The sequence below is a fragment of the Bactrocera latifrons genome, unplaced genomic scaffold, assembly GCF_001853355.1.
Source record: "Bactrocera latifrons isolate USDA-ARS-PBARC rearing strain unplaced genomic scaffold, ASM185335v1 scaffold_2, whole genome shotgun sequence".
Classification (NCBI taxonomy): domain Eukaryota; kingdom Metazoa; phylum Arthropoda; class Insecta; order Diptera; family Tephritidae; genus Bactrocera; species Bactrocera latifrons.
In genome coordinates, this window is record NW_017535518.1 from 4,242,353 (window position 1) to 4,266,451 (window position 24,099).

Genomic DNA, 24,099 nt, shown 5'->3' on the forward strand with positions numbered 1-24,099 from the left:
AATGCATTTTTCATGGAGGGCTTCAAAAATCCATTATTTGAGTACATACATACATACAAATGTAATGATTTTAAGAGCTGGAGAAAATAACAAGTCATTCCACAATACGAATTGCAGATACTCGTACATATACATACATATGTGCATACACTATCGTTTATGGTAGCTTGCAAGAGACGTGTGAAGACATAGAAGAACAAAGACGATTCAAAAACATAGAAATTAGCAAAAACCAAATCAAAATTGCAATACCTACGCAAATCAGTGATTATCAACAAATCCTGCGCATACATACACATATTTATATATATTTAATCCAAAATAAGACAGTTTAATTCAAAGATGAAAACTAGCTAAAATATAAATGTTAAATGTCTATTGATAATATTTACAAAAAAAAAAAATATGGAAAAAACATGTCTATGCAAACATAAATTTACCGCTACAAAGAAGTCATGCAAACTACAACACATACCAAACTAACTGTAATTAAATATTTAGTATGTACTAACAAATTATTTGTAAATAGTTAAACTAAGCGTTAAGTTCCACAAAAATAAAAAAAGGAAACAAAGAACAAAAACAAAATGAAAATAAATAAGAAAATAGCTGTAAACAAAAACCTGGCACTCGAACGCTGAACAATTTCACTTAGCTAGTTTTGGCACAATGAAAATTGCTAGGGCGAGTAAGCGGCCATAGAAATAACGGTAATGAATTTGCTGTCAAAAAAGCAAAAACAAAGCGAAGGAAATGCAAATGAATGTAAAAGTAATAATGAAAAAAATGTAAGTGTAACGAAAATAGTTGAAATTACAAAAAAGCATGTGCTAATAATATTGTATGTATGTATATTGAAAATTTATTGAATTTGTCACTTTTTATACCCTACAAACCAAACTTATACCTAACTATAAAACATGCTACACATAAATACGTACATAAAAACAAAATAAGGAACTATCATATATTCAAATTATTTTGCGATACATAATATTGCAGTGGGGTGCAGTGTCAGGTAGAAGAAGAAGAAGAAGAAGAAGAAGAAGCATGAATTAACTAACTTTTGCTACTAATTAACTAAATATGAAGATAAATAAACGCGATAAAACGTTAGTCCCTTTGACTATTGCTGGCGTGTGAGCAAATGTAATAACGGTAGATATTTTTAATTAAAGCAAATAATAAATTTACAATAATTATTATTACAAATAAACATAAAATAATTATGCGTATTGTATTTATTTGAAGTTAAAATAAATAAATACCTTTATTTGAAGTTAAAATAAATAAATACCTTAGATATGTTAAAAAAAAAATTAAAAATATGTTTTTATTTAATTTAAAAAATAAAAAACTCCTTAATTGCTTAAAAATATACGTAAAATGACTATACAAATTGTTTACAAAGTTTATAATAACAAATAAAAATTAAAAAATGGATAATAATAATGAAATAACTAAACAGCTAAACAACTGAGTTGACATTTATGACAGCAAATGCGAATGATTTCTAAAAAAAAGACGAAACTAAGCTGCATTTCCTAATTTGTGCATTTAAGTAGATTTCGTGCCATTTGTGGAAATATTTTTGTTCACTATGGCGCCAAATAAACACCAGATTATTAATTTGCTGGCTAAGCAAAGCAGTACAGTTATGTTAATATATAAGTAACAGAACATATAGCGCTGGAATCAATAAAAGAATGCGGAATCAAAACTCGAGCAAAGCAAACAATAATAAAGAGAGTATTAAATATAATAGCAACTGCAACTGTGTTTTATTAAGAAAAGTGAATGAGAAACCATGCACTCGAGGCAGCACAAACACTTTGTCAATTTTTGAGTACTACATCACTCCAAGCAAACCTTTAAACCCTAGTATTATAGATAAGTGTTCACAGTTTTTCCACTCAAAAACACGGTAGAGCATTAGCAGCGCTAGAGAATTGCTTTCAGCAGACACCTCAATTATTAAAATCGGTTCGCACTTGGATTAACTAAAGCACTGCATATGAACGTTTAAACATCACACACATCTTATCCTCCCAAATAACACACTCAATAATCAATATTGCACATCCAAGTGATACGCATTGGCACCGCTAGATAATTCCTTTTCATTAGACATCTCATTCATCAAAATCGGTTGAGGCGTTCAAAAGTTATGGGAGAAAATGCAAACGCTTTTTTGGGTTAGCCGCCTACTTGCTGTTTCTGGGCGCCTAGTAAAATGCAATATCTTGCAACTTCATTCACGCAAGTCAGGAACGTTGCATACTTTAAGGCGCTATATTTGGTTTCGAGTTCATTGCATATTTGTTGAATAGTGTATTACGATGTGCCAGAGGCGAACAAAGCATGAGAGCATGTGGTTGTTAGACGGAAGTAGTTACATTTTTATGAATCAGTTCAGCAAATCAAAACTTTTTCTCTTATTTGTCTTATTAGACATCTATGTAACGTGGTATTCGAAACTGTATACGTGATATACGATTCACCTATCAAAATGACAGTTTTTCCAAAATTTACTGATATTTTCACCCATTGCAAAACTATTTCCTTTTGATTTTTAAATGTGTTTGTATTTTAATAATACTCGCTCCTTGTTTGTTGTATCGGTTTAATATTAGAAATTTACTAAAGCTCTGATTTAATACATTTAGCTTCACATAGTTGGTCATAGCATAGTTTACAATGTGATCTATTATTCAAATTTTGTTTGCAAGCTTTATTGCAATAACACTAACATTGTAATTTACTTTGCAATGATGGTATATTTTGTAGATTTGAATTGCTTTAGACTTATTAAATAATTGCAGAGGCAGCACTATTTCACACAATTAGCTTATTTGATTTATTTCCACTTCTTGTTTTCATAATCCCATTTGGAGGCCAAACCAGTAACAGGATTGACTTCCAAGTCAAGCATACGCTTCAATTGCGCCTTCTTGTGCTCATCATCAAAGGTGATTGGCAGGTCATCGTAAACTAAATTTTAAATTTATTATTTATTATGAGCAAAAGTTGATTTTAGTTATAGCATATAAACATACCGAAAAGGTTCATGAGAACTGCAATCCAAATGGCCATGCTGACGAAGATGAAACTAATACCCAAATGCTGTTTCCATTCACCGGTAGGCGCTTGGATTTCAGCGAAAGTTTGGCAGAAACTGGCACGATATAAAGCCTTAATTTCCTCAGTGCTCAATTTTTTCCAATCTTGCTTCTCCTTTTCGCGCAGAGCCTTAATTTCATTGTTGGGTTCGCGGAAGCGAATGGCCGGCATTGGGTAGTCTGTGCGATCGGCGTAGCAAGCGGTACCGTTCCAGCCGTAACCAACGATTTCGCGGTTGCCAATTTTATCCAATGTATGTACGGATGCAATGCTACCAGTTTGGGTATTTTTAAGCAATTGCTTCAACAGCTGACGCTGCATGGACATGCTGAAACCACGGAGAGCCATTTTGTACGCCTTGAAATTATTAAAACAAGAATAGAAGAAATTTGTTGTATTATAAAGAAATTGATAGATATTCGGTAAAAATAATGAATAAATTTGGTGAAATTGTTTCAGTGGGTGGCCTTCAGAAGGGCGGTTTGATGACGGCGCAGAGGTTATGTAACCTTTATCGTTAAACTTTAATTACTCGATTTGTGTCATATGTAGAATAAGCAATGCTTCCTACAAGCCAAACAAATTGTTTTTTAATTCCACAATCTTTGTTATAAGTTCGGTTTTTCAAAAAATTTCCATAAATCAATAATCTACAAAATTAATAACAGTAAGACAGCAGCGATGTTACACAACCAAATAGCTTTAGATTTTTATGCTAATACGCCCGTCATCTTTCGCAGATCTACTGTATGATAAAATGAATTAATATACTTTAACAAATGTTTGCTTTTAGCAATATTTACAAGTAAATCAAAACAAATAAAATTATATAAAAACCTTCAATTAGGCCTTACTTTTTTCACTTGCTTGACTTGTGAGGTAAGATTCGCGGAATATGACAGATGCAATACGGCGAGTATTGTAAAATACTCGTCGAAAGTAGAACGAGTAACTACAAGAAAATCAATAAACACATGGCACAGGGTTGTATTTTGTTTATATAATTTGTTTTTAACAAATAATTTTTACATTAATCCTAAAATGAATTTGATCACGATACAGAATTGATTTTTAGAATTTAACATTAAAGAAGCAAAAGTGTAAGTTTCGAATCCACCGAACTCTTCATAAACGTATAAGTGAAACATTGGGATTTGATGCGGCGGTCTTTAGGATGTTTATATGCAGTAATGGGCCGATATCGATGGTTCCGACCATTGTGCAGCTTCTTGAGGTGAAAAGGAAGTGTGTAAAATTTCAGATCGATATTTCAACGACAGAGGGGCTGGGCAGACCAACAACCCGAAAGACCCGGGATTCCTAAACAGGCTCACCTCTTTGCGTTGATCTTTCGTCCTAATAAATACTTTATAGGATCTCCCAACTTTCCTCTTGGTTGATCTATGAATTATTAGAAAACTTTTAACGTATTTTACTTATTGACAAACATAAATATAATGATTTAGAACACCATATTTGGGAGAGAACATAACAAGTATGTTACATTCAAGATTTGATCAATTTTGGACTAGCAGTTGCAGAGGTGGAATTTCATCTCTCTCTCTCTCCTTCCTTTGTTAGTAGCCGTATTCGAATCTACCGCATTATTTGTGCTCTCTGCATAATTTTTTAACAGTCTGGTAGCCTAAAGTATCCGAAATCTAAGAATAATTTCTTAGGGCCGGTTTCCTAATGTCTTGTTAACAGAGTTCTGTTAGGTAAGTTCTGGTTAACCAAGACTGTTTTTTTTTCGCCAAAGAACTATTTTTTAAAAAAGAAATTAAATGACAGATGACTGCCAACCAGACCATCAAACCACCTACCCGTTAAGTCACTGGTTAAATACTTAATAGCGCGTCCAGAGATTTCGGTTAAAGTTTCTATGATTTTTTTTGAGTCCCAATTGGCAAATCTAACCGAATGCTCGTTTACCTCTTTCTTACATAATCCTTTCAATGTATTGCATTTTAAAATATTTGACTTACGGGGGACCCTTACTTCATAATACCAGAGAACGTATATTTATATATATAAATATATATATATACATAAATATAAATATAAATATATATATAAACAGAGAACGTCTATCTATCTATGTCTATGATAGGCATTCTCTGATATAAATATACGTTCTCTGATAATACCTATCAGCTCCCCAAAAGTATGCAATATATAACTAAAGGAAGACAACCTCCTCCATAATTACACCTTTTGTTTAGTATCGAATCATAGATACGATATGTTCATGTGTGCTATCTAGATCCAAGACTTCATAAGAAATAAATATAGAAAGTTGGTAACATTTCTTTAATTTATGTATGTAATTTTTACTTACAGGTTAACCTTGAAATATGTATTAGAAAAAGTTTACAGAACATTCCATTTCAGTAAGTATTTATATATGTACATACATATATGAATATGTCATGTGGTGATATGATTATAAGTAGACATACAATATTTGCATAAGTATGTAGGACATATGTATATTTATATTTTTATATTTATAGGGTGATCCATTTCGAGGTTCCCAACTGTTTTAAGGAAAAAACAAAGCAACTTTAATTTTTATGGGGAATGTTTATTATCATTCGAAAGAACATTCTTTTGCATTTACTTTTTGAAGATTATCTCTTTTAAATGTTGGACGCAGCGTCGTCTTAAATGGTCCATCCCTTGAGTACAATATTCGATGACTCGTTCGAGCGTTTTGACTGGTAACGACGAATGGCACGCGCGATGTTTGGCTTCAAGGCGTGAATCGAAGCGACATTGTCGGTATAGACTTTAGATTTTACATATTCTCACAGGAAATAGTCCAACGGTGCGATATCAAACGATCTTGGTGGCCAATAGAGCAGCCTAAAATTTTAAACTATCTGCGCATCGAAGTGTTCAATCAATAAATTGTTGAATCCACATGTCACAAAATTTGCTTAATTTTGCTCGAAACGTCGGTTATTCCTGAAACTTTTCAAGAGCCCATAGAGCGAAGCGATGTCGTTTGGAAAGATCGAGCGGCTTCAGTCCTTGCACGAGCTGTTTTTCTACGCTTTCAATATAAGGTCTCAATGTTCAATGCGTCAATCGTTCCACACGTCAGACCGAACTGCTGCGAATGGCGTCGAATGATCTCTACATGGTCCTCGTGTACACTCTTGGCTACGGCTGCTTCATATTTTTGACTGCGTGCTGGACATAGCGGCCGTATTTTACTAAATAATGAATGCTGGGTCTCAAGCATTCTCAATGTGCTCAGCACGCCAATTAGGTTGACCATAGTTGAGCGAGGTGGGTGAAACACATTCTTTACAGAATGCAAACTTTTCTAATAAAGTAGAACGATTTGTAAACGTTGTTCAGATCAAGTCTTTCCATGATGAAATGTCAAAAAAAAAAACTTAATGAAAACAATATGTGAGCTTGACACGACTCATGCGTGATTTGTCCAAAAAAAAAAAAGGCTGTGAAAACAGTATCTCTACTTGGATCACCCGTTATATATGTATACCCCCTGTAAGTTGCCTAGAATGTAAATTTTTTTGATATAGAGCATTTCTAGAAAACAAGAACGCAGTAAGCTCGAATGCAAAGCGCGAAAGCTGCGCAGCAGCACGATATCAGCTCTGTCATCAGTGGAACTCAATGCATAAAATAATTTACGCTGGAACTTGACCGCATTGAACTTTCATATTTAACATACTTTTTTTTTATTAAATATACATATTCATTATAATGATTTGTTCAGCGCTCTTTGCTTATAAACATTGTCTGCGCGCTGTTGAGCGTTTTCTGTGCGGCGTAGACGATAACCAAACGAATCGTGTACTAAAAAATTACTAGGCGCTAATTTAGTATGAATGGAGGCGTGTTAGAAGTTAGAGGCTGTTTGAAAATAGGAAAATACTGACAATTACACACAAATTGTTTTGGTAAATAGAATTATTTGAGCTTCGACGGCGTGACAACGCTTAAAATGTTTAAAGGAAACACAATGTTGCTCTACTATTTGTTGGTCAGCTTGCAGGTTAGTGTGAATATACAAAAGATAATGCGAAATATCAACATAATTATTGTCTGATTTGTATGTCTGTACATATGTATGTGTGCGCAGCTTATCAGCGTGTTACCCCAAGCAAGTGACTCGAGCCGTTCGCCAGACGCGTTTAAAGAAGCACAACTCAGGACTGAATCAGCTGCTTCCACTAACGCATACAACAACGCCAACAATAACATTATTATTGCACATGACGAAAACACTAGCAGCAACAGCGGCAATAACAACAATAGTGGCAACAAAGTTTACGCTGATGAATGGAGCGAACGTGATAAACTACTCTTTTACACGCTCGAGCAGTTCGCACTACTCTCCAACTTTACGGTCGAACATGGTACCGAAGTTTTGCGCAACGTACTCAAAGATGCGGTCACACTAATGGAGCCCACCGCCTCGTTATTAGCACACCTGGGCAATTTTTCCGATTTCGTCGCACGCGCTGACAATGTGAAGAAATTGGGCGAAGACGAAAAGGTGGGGGAACTATACGATATGGTCGTATTATTCACCGAGCTGGTAGAGCGCCATAATACGACGGCGCTCGAGAATGCCACAACAGAGAATATGTACTTGGAGATGTCGTTGAAGAAGAATGGTTTGGATAAGTTACAGGTGGATTTTTTAGAACGCTTTCTTGTCTTCAGCGAGAAGTTCAACGCTCGTGTAGATAGTTATTTGGCAAAGTTAACGGCCGAACAGCGGGCGAGTGAACGCAAAATGATCGAATGGCAACGTGCGTTTAATGCCGAAACGGACTCGGAGAAGAAAGTGGAGATCTTTGCCAAGTTTTTCGAGTTGTACGCTTGAGCGTCGTCGCGTATGTGAAAAGAATTTAAAAAATTATAATTAATAATAATAATTACTAATGCATGTGTTAATTAATTAAGAATTTTTGTTGTTTTAATTGCTGGTGTGAGCGCGTGTTTGAATTATATAAGCATTTTTAAGCAATTAGCAATGCAAGTGTTGAAAAAAAAGTCATCACCGAGAACAATAATTAAGTAAAGTTAACAAAACTGACAAAAAAATACTGTTTAATATGTTTCTAATAAAAATGTGTACCGAAAAATATTCAAAAATAATAAAAACTAATTTAAGTGCGCACTTTTTAATATTGCTTAGTGCCTTTAGATAGCTATTAACAAAAATATTTCCACTGCATTAGAAATAATCGAAGTCGAAAAAGTATTTTCGTACTTCTAACAAAACATCAACTTATTTTTTCTTATATTTATATTAATAAATAAATAAATTTTGGTCGAGAATTTTCTGCTAGACACATTATTACATCAGTGTAAATCGAAATTTTGAAATTTCCAGAAAGGAAGCGAGCGAACCATTATTGTGCTACACGAACTGATACAGCATCGTCTCCGTAGACTTCACAAATTTCATTGGTGGCTTGTGTGGCATTCTTCTCTTTTTCATAAAAAAGTGTCAAAATATAGCGAATTCCTTTATTATTTTCACACATTTTTGAACAGCTGTAACTTTCTTTCAACTTCCCCGAATTGAATTTTTGTTTTATTTAAATGAGGCTTAAAATTTCGCATTTCCAGCACTTTATGGTATGACACAATGTGGTTGATAGCGCAGGAAATATGCGCCTACAACGACATCTATTGACAAAATACGAAAACACTTTTTCGACTACCCAATATGTCCACTTAAAAGGTTATATTCGCTTGTGAATTAAAAACATCGTCGTTTTTTATTTATGTAGTAAATCGTATGTACATACACTTCTGGTTTCTTTGCTTAATGCCACATTTACTCATTATTTTAAAATAAAATGCTGTCAATCTCCTCTTAAGAGCACTTCATTTTTCAATCGAGTTGGTTCAAGGGATTGGCTGGGCCATTTCATACCGGTCTCATTTGCGTCCTTGAACCACTAAAATACCAATCTCGATGTATGTTTCGGGTCGTTATCTTGTTGATAACATCATCTCAGTGACATTGTTTCCTTTATCCAAAATAAAAGACCAACGCCTTGCCAGGAGAGCATTCCCAAACAATATATTTCCACTTCTTTAATTGCCTTTGTGGTGTATCTACATCAAATTATTTACTTTTAGGCAGGCAGACAAATAACTTACAATCATTTCCGTAAATATTAATTTTTACTTTATCACTGAATAAAGTATTTCTCAATTTATTTCCTCCGATGGGACCATATCAATTTTTATGTTCAGAAAAGTAAAATCTTTTCCCTTCTGAATGTGGATCTTTCGTACATAGAAGTTGAATTTTTCTGTCGTTGTGTTCACTAATCGACGCTGGTCCGTGCGTGAGCTGGGCAATGTGGGCCAAGTTTTGAGAATCCTTCGAGAACTTCTTCAGCAGTGACCGCAACGCTAGGCCGATCAATCTATCTTGAAGCATGTTTGTCCACAGCCATGTTTTAATGCTGCGCAGTGTTAAAAAAGAACGTTCAGCTCTCGCATTCGTCATAGGAAATGAGAAGATTATCGAAGAAAACTATGAATTACAACGCAGTTCTTCAACGATTCTAATGCAGTAGTCGGTAACTTGTTGTCTTTTGACTTTTGGCTTTGCTTCCAATGGCACTGCCAGTGATCAGGCCAAAACGCCTTTGAATCTATCTATCAAGCAGTCAATAAGAATTTCCATTTCTTTGGGATACGAAATGGAGACAAATCCGCCACTGATATAGGTATGTACCATAAAATTTGCAGCTTTCGCTAATAAATGTAACTAATATATTTTATTTATTTTTATTTTATAACCAAAATCCACATTTTTTTCAACTCCGTTCACTGGTTTCATTGTCAATTCTCAAACCTATTTAATGCTTTGATTGCATAGTTGGGAAGCATCTCAATAAAACTTGAAAGATAGGTTCAAAGTCCATGAAGAACCGAAGTTCTTTATCTTATTTAAAATCATTCCTATATAGAAATTCTAAGAGTAGAGTGCCGATTTGTGAGTAACATTATAGGATTAGGTTAAGCTATACTGGCCGGCTGCCATGCCATACATAAACTCGTCAACGCTTTTGCGAACTTAAGGAGAAGCTTAACAACTACATTGATGCTTTTTACTTATAATCGCTTGAACTGCGTAGCTCCGAGAAATTTACGAGAAACGAGAATTTTAGACATGCCTACAGTCCTGCAGTTTCTAAAGTTAGACCAACAACCGTTCTGCAGTTCTTTCGACACCGTGTGAGTAAAAAATCTTGCGTGTTTTATTTCGGAAATCTCGCACATGATCTTGGCGATCCTGTATGTTCTTAAGTCAATCCATCTCTCCCTGATTCGCATATTCGCCATTTCGAAAATTTGGTTATGTTTCGTTTTTAGCGTCCTTCTTATTTTCTGTACTGTCTCGCTAATCAGACGGATGGCACTTTCGGTAATCTCATCAGCTATTTCGTTTCTTGAAATCCCACTGCTGTCTGGAATGCAGTATTTATGCAGCCGTTTTCCTGGAGCCCCTTGTGTAGCTGTTATAAGTTCCGCTGACGAGTCGCATGCTCTGCGCCACCCATCCTCTTTCTGTGTGATATTATAGGGAGTTTGGGTTACAATTTTTCAATTCAAAATCGCTAAATTTTTTTTTTGAAAATGTAGAACGACAAATTTTATGAGACACATTTTACAAATACAAACAAAACACTAATACATGTGTACCTACATCTATGTGTGCATATATGTATACATACATATATACGAGTCCACAAGCTTCCACTCCTCCTATGCTCAAACAAATCACGTTACGCTACTTTTTCAATTACTTTGTATACTTTTTATTGAATTGTAAAGCATGAAAAAATACACAGTAATTATATTTGAATACATTGTGGTTACTATGTTAGAAAAGCATACTGTCTACTGATTGAGAAATAAAACTAATAGTGAACTCTTTGCTGAACTCATAGAAAGCAACAAATATACGAACACACGTTCTAAAGTATATATATATGTATCTATATATATATATATGTGTGTGTATGTATGTTTGTAAAATTATATATGTATACATATGTACATACACTGCAGTATTATTACATATAACGATACAGATATCCTGCTGTAAGCGGGTCTTGCAGTAATGGAGTACCTTCCGGTTATAGACACTGGTTATTATGAGCTATAGCAACCAAGCATTGGTGAATCACGGTTTTAAGACGCTTTTGTAATAGCTTCAAAATCGTTTATCCTCGCTATATAGTATAATTATAAAATTTGCTATTATCGATTAAGATATAAATGACAAACATTCCGTACATTTAAGCCACGCACACAAGCGCCCGCAAATACATACATATATATATATATATATACATATAAAACATATATGCATATTAAATATGAAATGTGTGCATACATATGTGTGTATGCGTTTACGTCCGTATTATGGAGTTGTTATGAATGTCTTCATGCCGTAAATATAAAGAATTCATTGAGATATAAAGAGAAGCTATCCCAAAACGCAACTGAAAGCATTGCAGAGGAGCATTATTTTCCATTGAAAGTTGCTCAGAGTGTGCGCCCATTTAAATACATACATTGTATTTTGCATACTTGCATACACTAGCGCACATAAAAATGTAGTACGGCAGATATTTGCTTCAGGTATGCATATATATTATAAATAAATATGAAATGAGAAGATTTTACAAATTTTAGTAAAGGGGAAATTCGTATTTTCAGAATAGACAATAATATATGTATGTACACATATAAGCATGTATGTACTCTAACGTCCACATTGCAGTTGAAAAATTTGCAATTTGTATAAAAATGTCACTGAACCCTGGTTTTCTACTAATTTTTGGTGAAATGAATATACAATACAATATAGATCCATTTATACAGGCGTGTGAAAAGCAAATTAAATTTTTATTATATGAACGCGTTTAAGCGCAAAAATTAAGTCACTCATAAAAATATTTAGTAAATAAACTTAATTCTTATTAATTTTTAAAATTGTTTATATTATATAAGCAACAATTAACATAATCACCCCTATATGAAAAACCTCTTCTACCAGATTAAATATGTACACCAGCATATAGTATACTTAAGTAGCATAGATTGGGTTAATCATGTGTCGCCAAGCGTGAATATGTACTCTTATAGATATGTATTTATGAACGCGTGTGATTTTTATGTATGAAAATATGTATGTAATTGGGTGTTGAAAATGCAAGCAATTGATTCCAATTAAAAACAAGTTCGCAAATCGGTGCGGTCAAGTGCGAATATGAGGCGCACTACGACGGTGGGGAGCTGACGGAAGCGATATATAAAAAATAACGTATCAAATTTTAAATATAGAATAAATTTCAAATATATAAATATTATGTTCATAAAGTCTCGTTTCGTGTATGGTGGTGTTTGACGGTACATAAGTGCAATTTAGTGCTTTTAACAGAGATTCTTCTCCCAAAAATTGTGGAGATTGTGTCGTAAATAATTTTTAAATGTGGAAGAGGTTAAGTTCTACTTGAAATATATATTTTTTTTAATGTTTAGAACGTTGTTTTGAAATTATTTTGACAGTTGACTTTTTGCATTCTTTGAAGTTAAATTGATGTTTGACAGTTGATTTTTGGCATACGTTCCAGTTTTTTTTAACATTTGATAGTTAACTTTTGACGTAATAGATTTGACAACTAATAATTGACATTCGATATTTGGCGTTTTTTAAGTTAGTATGACTTTTGACAGTTGATTTTCGCATAAGTTTAAGTTATTTTGACATTTGACGATTGACAGTTAATTTTTGGAATACGTTAAATTTTTTTGCGATATTTGACATTAGAAACTGACTTTTGACATTTGACTATTTTTATTTAATAAATCATATTTGTTATTTGACAATTGATTCTTGTAATTCTTTTAGTTTTTAGTAGAGAGTTGATTACATCTATCTATAGAATTGTGATTTATTTTGTGTTGGTTAAAACAAAAAAAAAAAAAAAAAAATTGTTGAAATATTTTTCAGAGAAGCATAAATTCATTTTCATTAATTAAAATCCGATAAAGTATTAATTGTATCTCGTATTTCGGGCTAGGGAATCTTATTCATCATTATTTAAATTTCTATTATTCAAAATATGAGCTTTTCTAGCCCAGTCAGAAAAATCTTGCGATTTCACGGATGTTAATGCATTTTCTTATCAAATAAACGTGGGTATCTTCAATACTTCTGTTTTAAATTAAGAATAATGAAAAAAATGTTTATAGAGATGCCATAAAAAGTGATTTGAACTATAACTTTATTATACTTAACTACTGTTTTGTTTTGTTTGCAATTTTTTATTAAGCTTTAAGTGGGCTTGATTTTTCTATTTTTTTTTTCGTAAATAAATTTTTGATATTTTATTTTTTAATTTTAAATCTTAATTTTTCTTAATTATACATTTTCAATTGTCATATTTTCTTGTGTGTTTGTTTTTTCTATATGTTTTTGGTAGTTTTTGGTGTTTTTACTTTTACTATTTTTCAAAAAATACTATAAAAATCTTCCTATAATATTCCTAACCTGTATTTGAAATCTCTTCAGTGCAGTTCTGTTATTTTTAAAATAAAATAAAGTAAATAAAATAGTATGAATTTGCTTCTAACATTTAGCTTCAGGCCATTAGTGTTAATAACTTGAACAAATAACAGTAAAGGCTGTCTGCGTTTATTGTCGTTCTAATACATTTTAGCTACATTTGTTGTTAAGCTAATAGGAACATATGTCATTATATATTATATAACAAAAATATATGCATTACTAATATGCTTCTATACTATATACTACTTGTATAAGCGCAAAAATATACTTTACTAGAGATTATTGCCGCAAATAATACTAAAAACATATTTTTATACTAAAATCTTAAAAAAAAGTTAAGTATAAGAATTGAAAAATCTTAAACTAAAAATTAAAAAACTTCAACTTTAAATATAACTGAAATCTTAATTTGTTACTTTTACAATTAATAAAAAATATTTTTGTTTAATATCAATATTCAATACAATATTTAATTTTTTAATAAAAAAAATATTTTATGTTCAGATTTGTCAAATACTTCCGATTTGTCGTAGATATTGTTGAAAATCTCATGCTCATCTAAACTTTACGTTTCAATTCTCATTCAAAACTTATAAATATAGCATATTTAACGCGTAAGCAATTGCTGTAGACTCCACACACTCTGCGCTCTATGTGTGCGACAAACTGACACTCCTCCATGTGTTGCGTGTAGGGTGTGAAAATATAAAAACATACAAAACAAATCAAAGAGATATTGCAATTTCTCTTTTATTAAGTGTAATGTATAAAAGACTATAGACATGATAAACAATTTCAGTTGCATCTCAGTCATTGGTGTGTGGTATAGCATTTTTTCGCTGAGAGAATGTGGAAGAAAGCGACGCTGCCACTGCTGCTGCTGCTGCTCACCGCATTACTCTTGGCACAGGTGAGTCGGTGTCATCATTTTTTCCCACACTATACTTTTCTATTAGTATTTATAAACAAATCTGACCTTAAACTACATGCAAAACTAAACAAATAAGAAATAGATGAAAGCACTATAATAAAGAACAAACACCACGCACACATACATACATACAACTATACATGCATATGTTGAGCTAAAAGTTAATCAAAACATCTATTTACTTAGTTGGTCGCTGCGGAGTCAACACGAGCGGCGGCAGGCCATGTAGAAGCCATCAGTACCAGTAGTAGTAGTACAGAGCGTTTCGTAGAGACAGCACTGGATATTAACGACAAAGAGGATGAAGATGCTGACGAAGCAACAGTTGAGACATACGAAGACGAGGCGGAGGACACCGAGCGCGGTGCAGCGAGCAGGACAAGGCATGCGACACCACAATTTATGAAAACAACGCCAAACGATGAAAAAGTAGGCGAAAGCGAAGAGGTGCGCGAAAGCGAAGAAGCGAGCATACAAATGCGCGACAATGAGCGTGACGAGCAAGACGATGGCATAGCAGTAGCGAACGACGAGGGTAGTGGCGGCAATGATGGTAGTGGTGGTGAAGGTGCCGCTGCTAGTGCCAGTGCCATTAATGGTGATGATGACGACGTTGATGGTGTTGGTGTTGATGTTGGCGATGCTAGTGAAGAAACGAGCGAAGTGTTGTCAGTTGAGCAGCGCGAACGCGATCGGCTTGCATCTATAATGATGCGCGAAGTCACACAGCTGATTGATTATGCATTGGAGCAACAGAGATCGGTCGTCAACCAGTTTCTGCAAGACGAAACAATCGAGATGGTGAAATGTGCGACAATGGAGGCGGTGAAGCAGAGCTGCATCGCATTCATGGCGGATGTGCGCGAAGCACTCAAGCTGAACAAAGGAAATGATTTTCCAACACAACTGGCACAGTTCGGTGTGAAAACATTGATGGCGAGAGATTTTGAAATGTTTGTGCAGCTGCATAATACGACGCGCATAAAGCAGCCGACAGCGGAAAATGTGATTATTGATAATGCGTTCCGTAAAGCGGGCGTGTTGCAGATCGAAGTGGAGTTGCAAAAGCGATTTGTGTCGTTCACCAAACTTTTCAACAGCACAGTGGGTGAATATGTCGAAAAGTTGCTAGCGAATGAGCAACAGCAACAGAAACAGCAACAGCAACAGCAACAGCTGCAGCGTAGCGATTTCGATGCATCGCTGGTGGATTGGTATCGCAAATACGGCGCAGCGACGAATATGAGCAGTCAAGTGATTGTCTTGACCAAATTTCTGCCGCTGTATAAAGACGTATTTCACAAGATGAAAATGGATGCGGATTGAGCGATGTTTGGGAGGATTCAGTGTGAAAAAACCTGCAGGCGCAAAGTAATATAATAATAGTGTTAAGGAGAAGCAAAATTTAATTTTATTACTAATACTAATGTCTTATGCCGCTAAGTAGGTTAGTGTATAATATTTGTTTATATCTAAGCATTGTGCCGTCAGTTTTACCTATGTAAATAAAGTATTATTAATTAATTAGACGTAAGTGCCATACAACATTGCATTTAATACTCCTTCAAAATTGTTTGGTTTTTTTTTTATTTTAAGGCACCTGCCAAGTAATAAATCAAATTGCAAACATTTTTTGTTCAAATTATAGTAATCATTAGAAGAGTACTGTATAATACAAACATACATACATACATATTTGCTTAACGAAAGTCATATGTTCAGTAAAATTGTGCCTAATAAAATATAACTATTTTTAAATGATTGGTTTTCATTATAAAAATATGTGTAAGTTTAATAAAAACAGTAAGCATAACGCATTGACAAATTTAAAAACAAGCGAAATTTCTCGCAGTGCATTTTTTTTGTGTTCACTGAAGCGCCAACATCTCCAGAAAGAGGTGAGAAAAATGCAGCCGCCAATTGCTCGCAACAATAAATCAAGGCTTAGCTGGGAGTTCGCGCATTTTATTGCGGTATTCTATGAGCACATCTCTTACTCAATTACTCGACGCAGTGAGAATCGTTGCTATTTCTGGCACACTGCGGACTCCACTCACAGATAACAAACAGCAGAATGTAGTTGTGGTATGGCGATTTGCTGTCGCATTGAAGTTATAGTTTCCCGTATACAACGTAGTTGTTAAGGATGAATTGTTGCATAGATCAGGTGTCTCTCTTTATCTTTCAAGAACACTTCGATAATACAGATAACGCCATCGTTTTATAGTTTTGTTCGCTTGCATTAAAACAATACCTTTCATATTAGTTTTGGCTACGTTTGGGGGCAGTAAAAGACTCGTCAAGGTATATAGACTACAAGCTTGTAGAAAGACACCGGAATTTGAAGTAATAAGGATATTTGGGTTGTTGAAAATTAGCTGTTAGTAATCACATAAACATTTTTCTTTTACTTATTTACTATATATTTAGTAAATATTATCAAAATAATTTTTATAATTTATTTCAACAAGCATAAATCTAATCATCGTTATCTACAAATATTAACGCAAATGTACGGAAAGGAATGTTGTTTATTTGAAAATCCAAAAACAACTTTTGCATATTTGAGAACGAAAATTAATTTCGACTATCTTCTGCTTGGCTGCTCATTCTAGTTTAAGCTAGTAAATAGTGTCTTAAAAGTGCTTGAATCAAAATAAAGCGCGCTCAGCGCCAAATATTTAGCGTTAGGTTATCAAATATTTATAAGAAGTCAATTAATATTTGTCTTTAAGTACAATTTTGAAACTGCTATATAATTAGCTGCTAAATTTCAGCTCCCGTTAGATTGATTTGAGCAAGTGAAGCTTACTAAAATTCTATCAAAGAAAATGATGTGGAAGAAAGCTACTTTAGCGTTGTTAATTGCGTGTATTTTGTTGCAGGTACTACATATACCATACGTTGTTGTTAATACGTTAATTAAATTAAAAAATTCTAACTCTTACCAAATATGCTTAAAAATTAACAGCAAGTGTCAGCACGTGGTAGTGACGAAAGCTCCAGCTCATCATCATCATCATCATCATCAGAATCTTCCGAAGAGTCGGGGAAGGGCAGAAATAAGCGTTCCTCTGACAGCAGCTCTAGCTCTAGTTCGAGTGAATCTGTTGAAGATCACAAGGCAGATTTTGAAAAATTGTTCAACAATTTTGCAGATAAATATTACGATTTCGTGAAGTCCGTAAACGACAAACGAAAGTCTGTGGCCAAAAAGTTTAGTGAAAACAAATTAGTTTCAAAAGTTAAGATTGCAGCTGTGGATGAACTTAGGGTTAAACTAACAATAAAGATTGGCGATGACGACGCATTTAAGAATATCAAGAATTCGGAGGATGCAGCTTTGATTTTGCGTTACTTTAAAAACACCGTCGTGGCCATAACCGAATTGAGCGAATTGATATTAAAATATCACAGCTTGCAAAAACCGACTGCTGAAGAGGTAATAATACAGGAAGCGCTCGAGCAGTGCGATGCTTATGAATTGCTCGAAGAAATACAAAAACGTTTCGAAGATTTCTGCAAATCGTTTGGTGAAAAGGTACGCGATTATGTGAAAGATTTAACGAAGACGGAGAAGGCTAAGGAGTCTAAAATCGTCAACTGGTATAATGATTTCAAGTCAACCGATGGTTTCGGAAATGAAGTTATTAAACTAACCGAATTCTTTTCGATCAACTAAACAAATTTGTAAAATATTTAATATGTGAGAGATAAATTGAGAAATAAATATTAAAACAATTAAAGTATATATTGAAATAGCAAATGTATGCAACTTTTTATTAAAAATTAAATATTTACGGGTGAGGAAATAAAGAAAAAAATTTAACAACAGTTGTAGTTGCATAAATGACGTCATCCTAAATAGTTAGTATCATATTTACTATGTATGTAAAGAAGTAGCGATAAAAAGTCTAGAGAACTTCTAACAATCTTTAAATTTTGCTTGTCTGTGCTATAACACTCCGGAAAACCATTTTTCTGCGGAAAAGTTCAACAAGAGGGATCAAGATTTCAAGGGCTCCTTATTAGGAAAGTATTATTTTCAGCGTCTTAAAATTTCTTGTATTGATGATATAAAGATAGATAGAACATTTCATTTCAAGGCATCAATTGCTAAGGGTTACTCTGAATAATATAAATAGTTTTAATTACAGATGACAGTAATTGCTTGCCCTTACTGAGATTTGTTTGCTTTTAATTTTTATTCGGGAACGTCAATGCTCGAACAAATGTACTTACTTAATGCTAGTTGAAGATCTCTACCCACCAGTTGCTCTTGTATAGACCGATCTGCTGTACGGAATCGTTTGAAAACTGAATTATTGCAATTTTTTGAACAGGCAAAATCTATATTAATCTATATATACATAGCTTCTATTATATATTGACCAGGAAGTCATATTGTATCTTATAGTTTTCTGAAAACTACAACCATTTTATATGGAATTACAAAGTTTTTGTCTATGAGATTTTATACTTAAATCTTAAAAGGGTCAGTATGTGATTGTGCTTTAAGTCTGTAATATGTCTGTTGTAATCATAAACTATTAACACTGTGTAACAGCTGAAATAAGACATTTTATTGATTCTCGATTATCAAATATTTGCTTATCTCTCGCATGCTCTACTAGTTTTAATTTAAAAATTGATTGTATATAAAAAGATATGTATACATGTAGATGTGTCAATCTTTTAATATTTATGACAGCACCATTGATTAAATAATTTAATAAGGTGCGGAGGAGTGGATTAGATTAGTTTGGCATAGTTTAGGATCGCTCAAAGAAAAATTACGCTGAGGCAAAGACAATCATGTTCAGAGCGATGCAATAATTCCTTAAACGGTTGAGACCATATTATATCAGCGATGTGTACTGATTAGTCTCATAATGAATGGATAGTCAGAAAACTACGGTAGTTGGGATTATTCGCTACTTTTACATTTACCATATGGGCTAAGCTATCGATTTCCTCACCAACAAATCAGTCGTTAATACACCCACTATTTCCCTGCTGCAGCAGCTCCACTTTAGCCTCATATACCCTGTGGCCACTCGAGTATTTAATTAGTTAAAAGTAAGTTTGATTGCTCTTTACATTTAATTAATTTTGAAGTACAGTGTTTGGTGAGCTTTCTTTTCCGAGCAATGCAGCTGTTGCTTTTGTTCATAGCTTTCGTATTACACACTTATTTTTTTTTTTTGTTTTGTTTTTGGTTATTGGGAAAATGTATATAAATAATAAATATGTAAAACATAGGTATGTGTGATTTTATAGGCGTTTGTTTATAGTACATATGTACGTCAAGAGATGATAAGACTTCGTAGACAGGCCAGTGAATGAAGCCCGGGTCACAATTATCGCACTGTATTTAACTAGAATTTTATTTTTTTATAAGTAAAATATAGCTAACAGATGTACATTCAAATGCATAATGTGAGCTAATAAATTCAAAGAAGATTTTCCTAATTTTCTAAAGCAAATATAAACTGAGAAATGCAACAGCGGACCTCAGTATATTTTGAGAATCAGTAACAATCAGTTAAACTGCAACAATGGCAAAAGCTTTCATTATTTTCATAGTCAGCGCTTTGCTGCTGCTGCAGGTAAGTTTGATTACAACAACAAATATTTCTCTATTTAACATACTGCCTTACAGGTGCAAGCTGTTCCACGCATGCGCCGCGCGACCGGTGAAGTTGCAGTCGAGCAGAAGCATACGAGCACACATACTGCCCGCTCTAATGAGAAGTTGAAATTTAGACCGCGTCAAGTGCTTATGACTACAACCTTAGCCGATTTACTTGGTTTGGCGAAATATGTGACCGAACATGGACGTCCGCTCTTCAACAAAACACTGGCGCAATTGGAGGCTGTACCCGATAAGTGCGCCGGCCTTAAAGCGAACATTACACGTATTTCGGAATATCTAAAAACTAACAAACCCAGCGGGCAATCGGATGCGGCCGAAGACATGTTGGCGCTTTTCGAGTCGATGATCACGCTAACGAGCATATTGCAAGATGCTAACGAAATGCCCCCAGAATTGGAGCAAACAAAAACAGTGCAACAAGCTTTTATCGATAGTGGTTCGGATAAGTTCGAGGATGATTTGATGGCCGAATTGAAAGTGGTTTCGGGCAAATTCGAAAAAGCAATCGAACATTACTTGTCCATCTTGACAGAGGAGCAAAAGAAGGATGAGACCAAATTAATTGATTGGTATACTAAATTTTCAAATGAGAAGGACGATGAGAAAAAGGCAGAATTTTACTCTAATTTCTTCGACACATTTAATCCATGAAACTGCTGATAGCAGCATATAATGTTTAACTTTTAAGTGAATAAATAAAACATAAGTGTATACAGTTGCTTAAAATAGTTTGCGACTTTTTTTCAATTTTTGTGCTGAGGCTTGTTGAATTGACTGCCATCAAGTTAGCCTTAGATATACTGCTCCGAACGGGAGCTTTCTTCGGAGAGGTGTACAGTCACTCCAATAGCCGAGCGGCTATACTGTTATAGAGCTCGCTGACTTTACTCTCAAAACTAGTCAAGGAAAGCATGACCTAATTGGCAATAACTTCAAGCTTCTTCCATATTATATTTGTTTGGGTGACGGGAATCGCCGGAAATTAAAAACCCACCGCTCAACCCATGAACCGCTTTCAGAAAGAAGCTTATGTGTAACAAATCGATTTTTTGATCAACGTTAACATTCGACCGAATAAACCAGCCCATAGTGACGAAAATGTAGCAGTCGTAGCTGAAAATGTACACAAAGGCCGTGGTGAGTCGATTCGGCGCCGTTCGCAGCAACTCGGACTGACGTATGGAATAACTTGGCGTATTTCACGTTGATGTCTTAAATTGATGTATAGCTTGTGCAAGATCTGAAGCCGCTCGACCTTCCCAAGCAGTACCGCATCGCTTTATGAGCTCTTGAAAAGTTCCAAGAATATCCGAAGTTTTACAGCCAAATTTATTTCAGTGATGAGGCCCGTTTCTGGCTCTATTTACCGCATTTGGGATGAACAGCAACCTCAAGAGATTTAAGAGTTGTTATTTCATCCAGGAAAAACAGCGGTTGGAAGCTTGTGATCTCGGCGACATCTGGTTCAACAAGACATCTCACACATTGCATCAATCAATGGATTTATTGAAAGAACACCTCAGTGAGCAGATAACTTTTGAGTCGATCGATTGGCTATCCAGATCGTGTGATCGTGTCTTTTCCCGGTAATGATAGGTAAAGCCTGTAGTCTATGCGGTCAATCCTGTATTGATTCCGTCCTTGGGAAAAAACAACACGCTTGCCATTCGCCAGTTATCAGTCGGAATGCTCGAACGATTTTTTGAATATTGGACTCAACGAATGGACTATGTGAAACGAAGCCGCGGCCAACATTTGAAAGAGATAATCTCCAAAAACTAAATGCCGAAGAATATTCTTTTGAGTGATAAGAAACATTCCCCATTAATTATAAAATAGTTTTTGTGTTTTTTCTTTGAAAAAGAAACTTCAAAATGAAGTGATACATTTTATGTAACATGTATGAGTAAATGGAGAGTTTTGCTTGGAGGCAAGCTTCGCTTATGAATAAAGACTTCGTCGCAATTGTATACATGAGAAATGTGAGTTTGCTATCAAATTTGTAGCACTCAGAATGGAAGCGTCATCTAGCTGTCCAACCTTCTATCTATTAACCCTTTCATGTCATTTGTTGCTTATAGGGAACATTGCATATTTCTGTCGATAACTCCTCGTAATATCAAAATTTTTACCATCCGTTTTTTTTTCGTCTCTAACGGATATCTGCGACCACTAGTTTGCGAAGTTTCATGACGATAGCTTAAGAGGTGTTCATTTGATAACTAGCTAAAGTTCCGAAAAAACTTGTGAAAAAGAAAGTGACAAAAATAAGCTTTGAAAAAGTTAAATAAAAAGTAAACTGACTGCCATTTCTTTATACAAGGTGGTTTATTTTATAAATAACAAGTAAAAAAATGAAATTAAATTTACAAAACAAAATTGTGTGTAATATTGTAATTCCAGGAATTTTATAAACACAATGTTGCTTATAAGCAACATTTGTTCAAAGTAACAATTTTTTTTTCTTTTAGATATGCGTACCAGAGATCTTACAGAATCAGAAATAAATAAAATTATCCATTTTGACTAGAATAATTCTGAAGATGGGAATGAAGAAGAAGAAGAGGAAGAGAATTTGGAGAGAATCATTGAAAAAACAATTGAAGAGGTGAGAAAAAAGGGAGAAAACGTGGAAATGAATTTGATAAATGAAAATATTGAAGGCGGTGGAAATGCTGATGAAGTTGAAAATGAAGTGCTCACAGAAAAAATTGTCAGTAAAACGTATGAGAAAATAAACCTGGATAGTTTGAGATGGAGGTCAGCATGCCTACCAGATTGCGAAACTGTTTGGAAAGATGAAACAATTTGTCAAGAATTCAAAGATCCTATAAACTACTTCAATGGTTTCTTCGATGATGAAATCATAACGAAGATTTGTACAGAAACAAATCTTTATTGTATGCAAACGAATGGCGTAGAGCTTCATTGTGTACCTTTCGAAATCAGACGATTTATTGGCGTACTTCTTTATTTGGTCATGATACAATGGTAGTCAATAGCTGGTTTCTGTATAGACGAGACCTAAAAAATCAAGTCAYACGAACGATATATATGACATTGCTGGATATTCAATTATCCATAGCAAACGAGCTTCTTCACGCGTCTACTATTATGTCAATAAACCCACGTAAAAGAGGTCGTCCATCGGCAATACCTGAAAGAATGGAAGCAGGTTCATCTTCACCAGCGTCGCCGGTACCATCTGACGGTCAGAAATTTCAATGAGCTCTTCGTCGTCAAAGTGATCATRCATAARTGAACCTCCGAAGTCGATGCGTCTTGATCAAACCGATCATTGGGTTGAATGGGGAGGAAAAGGAAGGTGTAGATTATGCCAGACTGGTATTCCAAAATCTAAATGCTCAAAATGTAAGGTGCACTTATGCTGTAACCCACAGAAAAAYTGTTTTGTCTCATATCACACATTAAATGTATGAAAAGTAATAAAAAAAAGAAAACTATTAATATTTGTACTACCATGGCTCAATGTTGCTTATAAGCAACATCTTATAACTCAAAAACCAGAAGAGATACAGGTTTGAAATTGATATCGTTTCATATTCAAGGCTCAAATAGTATCCCCATATACTCAAAATATTTTTAAACAGGTCTGAAATTTTGAAGCTGTTCATTTGTTCGATTTGCCGATATCGGACTACCAACACCACAAAGCTGCCATACCATCGGATTGATAGGAATAAAATGCTTGTATGAAACACTTTTTCATTTGATGAGATATCTTCACGAAATTTGGCATACATTATTTTCCAAAGTGATGCTACAATCTCTGCAAAA

At 34.3% G+C, this 24,099-nt stretch overlaps 5 protein-coding genes and 1 long non-coding RNA gene across 9 annotated transcripts; 4 read left to right on the forward strand and 2 right to left on the reverse strand.

Moving 5' to 3' along the window:
* Window positions 1-2,606: 2,606 nt before the first annotated feature.
* LOC108967805 lies at window positions 2,607-4,053 on the reverse strand. Its single transcript, XM_018931431.1, has 3 exons — window positions 3,975-4,053; window positions 3,057-3,477; window positions 2,607-2,991 (listed from the first exon to the last, which is right to left on the reverse strand). The coding sequence occupies exons 2-3, from the start codon at window positions 3,466-3,468 to the stop codon at window positions 2,858-2,860; spliced, it is 546 nt and encodes a 181-aa protein (XP_018786976.1). The 5' UTR covers window positions 3,469-3,477; window positions 3,975-4,053; the 3' UTR covers window positions 2,607-2,857.
* A 2,838-nt stretch (window positions 4,054-6,891) lies between these two features.
* Window positions 6,892-8,330, forward strand: LOC108967815. Its single transcript, XM_018931442.1, has 2 exons — window positions 6,892-7,150; window positions 7,238-8,330. Exons 1-2 carry the CDS (start codon window positions 7,100-7,102, stop codon window positions 7,985-7,987), a joined length of 801 nt encoding a protein of 266 aa, XP_018786987.1. The 5' UTR covers window positions 6,892-7,099; the 3' UTR covers window positions 7,988-8,330.
* An 843-nt stretch (window positions 8,331-9,173) lies between these two features.
* LOC108967821 lies at window positions 9,174-10,946 on the reverse strand. The gene is made up of 2 exons (XR_001993282.1): window positions 10,841-10,946; window positions 9,174-10,751 (listed from the first exon to the last, which is right to left on the reverse strand). It is a non-coding gene; the product is annotated as an uncharacterized LOC108967821 (long non-coding RNA).
* A 1,380-nt stretch (window positions 10,947-12,326) lies between these two features.
* Window positions 12,327-16,403, forward strand: LOC108967911. Of its 2 annotated transcripts, XM_018931595.1 has the most exons (3): window positions 12,327-12,643; window positions 14,514-14,624; window positions 14,832-16,403. In XM_018931595.1, exons 2-3 carry the CDS (start codon window positions 14,562-14,564, stop codon window positions 15,969-15,971), a joined length of 1,203 nt encoding a protein of 400 aa, XP_018787140.1. In that variant the 5' UTR covers window positions 12,327-12,643; window positions 14,514-14,561; the 3' UTR covers window positions 15,972-16,403. The 2 variants fall into 2 exon arrangements, with proteins under 2 accessions (XP_018787140.1, XP_018787139.1); XM_018931594.1 differs by lacking the exon at window positions 12,327-12,643 and having other exon boundaries at window positions 14,410-14,624.
* A 445-nt stretch (window positions 16,404-16,848) lies between these two features.
* LOC108967912 (vitellogenin-1-like) lies at window positions 16,849-18,396 on the forward strand. 3 transcript variants are annotated; one of them, XM_018931597.1, is made up of 3 exons: window positions 16,849-16,949; window positions 17,423-17,530; window positions 17,617-18,396. In XM_018931597.1, exons 2-3 carry the CDS (start codon window positions 17,477-17,479, stop codon window positions 18,325-18,327), a joined length of 765 nt encoding a protein of 254 aa, XP_018787142.1. In that variant the 5' UTR covers window positions 16,849-16,949; window positions 17,423-17,476; the 3' UTR covers window positions 18,328-18,396. The 3 variants fall into 3 exon arrangements, with proteins under 3 accessions (XP_018787142.1, XP_018787141.1, XP_018787143.1); XM_018931596.1 differs by having other exon boundaries at window positions 16,883-17,025; XM_018931598.1 differs by having other exon boundaries at window positions 16,893-16,991.
* Window positions 18,397-20,143: 1,747 nt separating this feature from the next.
* LOC108967804 lies at window positions 20,144-21,029 on the forward strand. The gene is made up of 2 exons (XM_018931430.1): window positions 20,144-20,254; window positions 20,308-21,029. The coding sequence occupies exons 1-2, from the start codon at window positions 20,204-20,206 to the stop codon at window positions 20,950-20,952; spliced, it is 696 nt and encodes a 231-aa protein (XP_018786975.1). The 5' UTR covers window positions 20,144-20,203; the 3' UTR covers window positions 20,953-21,029.
* Window positions 21,030-24,099: the final 3,070 nt, after the last annotated feature.

Bases quoted from the DNA above. Each gene is read 5' to 3' on its own strand.
- LOC108967805 (XM_018931431.1), bottom strand. From the start codon at position 3,468: ATGGCTCTCCGTGGTTTCAGCATGTCCATGCAGCGTCAGCTGTTGAAG. The intron at 2,992-3,056 runs GTATGTTTATAT...TTTAAAATTTAG, and splicing joins AGTTCTCATGAACCTTTTCG to TTTACGATGACCTGCCAATC.
- LOC108967815 (XM_018931442.1), top strand. From the start codon at position 7,100: ATGTTTAAAGGAAACACAATGTTGCTCTACTATTTGTTGGTCAGCTTG. The intron at 7,151-7,237 runs GTTAGTGTGAAT...ATGTGTGCGCAG, and splicing joins ATTTGTTGGTCAGCTTGCAG to CTTATCAGCGTGTTACCCCA.
- LOC108967911 (XM_018931595.1), top strand. From the start codon at position 14,562: ATGTGGAAGAAAGCGACGCTGCCACTGCTGCTGCTGCTGCTCACCGCA. The intron at 14,625-14,831 runs GTGAGTCGGTGT...CTATTTACTTAG, and splicing joins CCGCATTACTCTTGGCACAG to TTGGTCGCTGCGGAGTCAAC.
- LOC108967912 (XM_018931597.1), top strand. From the start codon at position 17,477: ATGATGTGGAAGAAAGCTACTTTAGCGTTGTTAATTGCGTGTATTTTG. The intron at 17,531-17,616 runs GTACTACATATA...AAAAATTAACAG, and splicing joins TTGCGTGTATTTTGTTGCAG to CAAGTGTCAGCACGTGGTAG.
- LOC108967804 (XM_018931430.1), top strand. From the start codon at position 20,204: ATGGCAAAAGCTTTCATTATTTTCATAGTCAGCGCTTTGCTGCTGCTG. The intron at 20,255-20,307 runs GTAAGTTTGATT...ACTGCCTTACAG, and splicing joins GCGCTTTGCTGCTGCTGCAG to GTGCAAGCTGTTCCACGCAT.